A 1,487-nucleotide genomic window follows, 5' to 3' on the forward strand; every position below is an offset into this window, starting at 1 on the left:
TAAACGCCAAACTCTTGCATCGTGAACACTACCGCATATACCCGTAAAAACATCTATAAATCTTAATTTATAATCACAAATTCCTTGTAATATTATTGAATGAAACCCTTTACGATTAATGTAATTTTCAAGATTTTCTATAGGTGCACTTATTGATATATGAGAGCCATCAATTGCACCAATTACTCCAGGAAAACCATGTAATTGACGAAATTCTCTTTCAAAGAGAGCCATTTGATGAAGTTCAGGCCATTTTATATATCTATGGGCATCTTCAGTTAGTAGTAATGCTACCTCAAATACACAATTCCAAACAGTATCTTTGGATACTCCAAATCGATCCGCAACTGATCTAAAAAATTTTTATGTGTAGGGGTAAGTGTATGTAGATGGTACACAAACATAAATCTGTATAGTCAACAAAATTAAATAATTTTAACACATACTGCTATTGTAATTTTATAATAAAAATTTACAGAAAAAACAGAAAGATAAAATTTTGCGACTATTATAAAATTCTCTAATATGATAATTGATGTATATTAAAGAAGAACTGAAGGAAAAAATCAATCATATTAAAGACAAGACAACTGTTATATAAATCAGATTTCGTCACTAGCATACTCAATGTAATCTGAATTTAACATAAGGCAATCAAAAGTCTAAACTATTTCTTTCCAAAAGCTATATAATTTTTATGAAAGACAAATTTGAAAATATATAAAAGCTTAAAAAAATCTAAAAGACAAATAAAAGGAAATTTAAGGAAATAAATATTTTATATTACTATAAATATATTTAAAATAAAGTATATTATATCTAAATAATATTAACCTATAAACTTCCTGATTACTAAAGAACCATAAAGTAATTGCTATTTGCTTTCCAGGAGACATTTTTCAGCACCTTCATCACGATACAAACGTTGTCCAAGATCCTGTACCAATCTTTCGTATGTACGCTTTTCTACTCGAAAATGTGATTTAAAATTTGTTCAAATAATAATACTATTTTACTATTAATAGGAAATTAATAGCAACCATCTATATAAAAATAAAATAATACAGAAAAACTATTTCTTCCTCACTCTTTCTTTTCTTTTCTTCGAAGTCTTACCTGTTAAAGAATATGTCAAAACAATATCTTCATAATAACGTGAAATTTTATTATGACATTCCCTTTCAGGTGGAAAATAATCATGTTCATCATCTGATGGATTATTAAAAAATACTTCCAAAATACCTTGTAAATCCATTTCTTCCCTGAAAGTATTTAATCACAGTTAAATATCAGTAATATCAATAGTAGAATAATTTAAACTAATAACATTATGTTAATTATATACAAAAATGTTTGTGAATAAATTAAATAATTATAGTTAAATTTTTTAAATTTACAGTAATGCATTTTAAAATTACATGATAATTTTATATGATTGTAACTTTAAGTAAATTTAATCTTAGTATAAATTAAAAAAAGCATATTGC

General features: G+C 25.1%; 1 protein-coding gene across 1 annotated transcript; it reads right to left on the reverse strand.

Annotated features, from left to right (window-relative positions):
• Positions 1-113: 113 nt before the first annotated feature.
• LOC108770633 (putative nuclease HARBI1) lies at positions 114-962 on the reverse strand (the record flags this gene model as incomplete). The annotated part of the gene is made up of 2 exons (XM_018522311.1): positions 835-962; positions 114-352 (listed from the first exon to the last, which is right to left on the reverse strand). Coding segments are annotated over exons 1-2 (301 nt in total), but the record flags the coding sequence as incomplete, so codon positions are not given.
• Positions 963-1,487: the final 525 nt, after the last annotated feature.

The sequence above is a fragment of the Trachymyrmex cornetzi genome, unplaced genomic scaffold (genome assembly GCF_001594075.2).
Source record: "Trachymyrmex cornetzi isolate Tcor2-1 unplaced genomic scaffold, Tcor1.1 scaffold1295, whole genome shotgun sequence".
Taxonomy (NCBI): domain Eukaryota; kingdom Metazoa; phylum Arthropoda; class Insecta; order Hymenoptera; family Formicidae; genus Trachymyrmex; species Trachymyrmex cornetzi.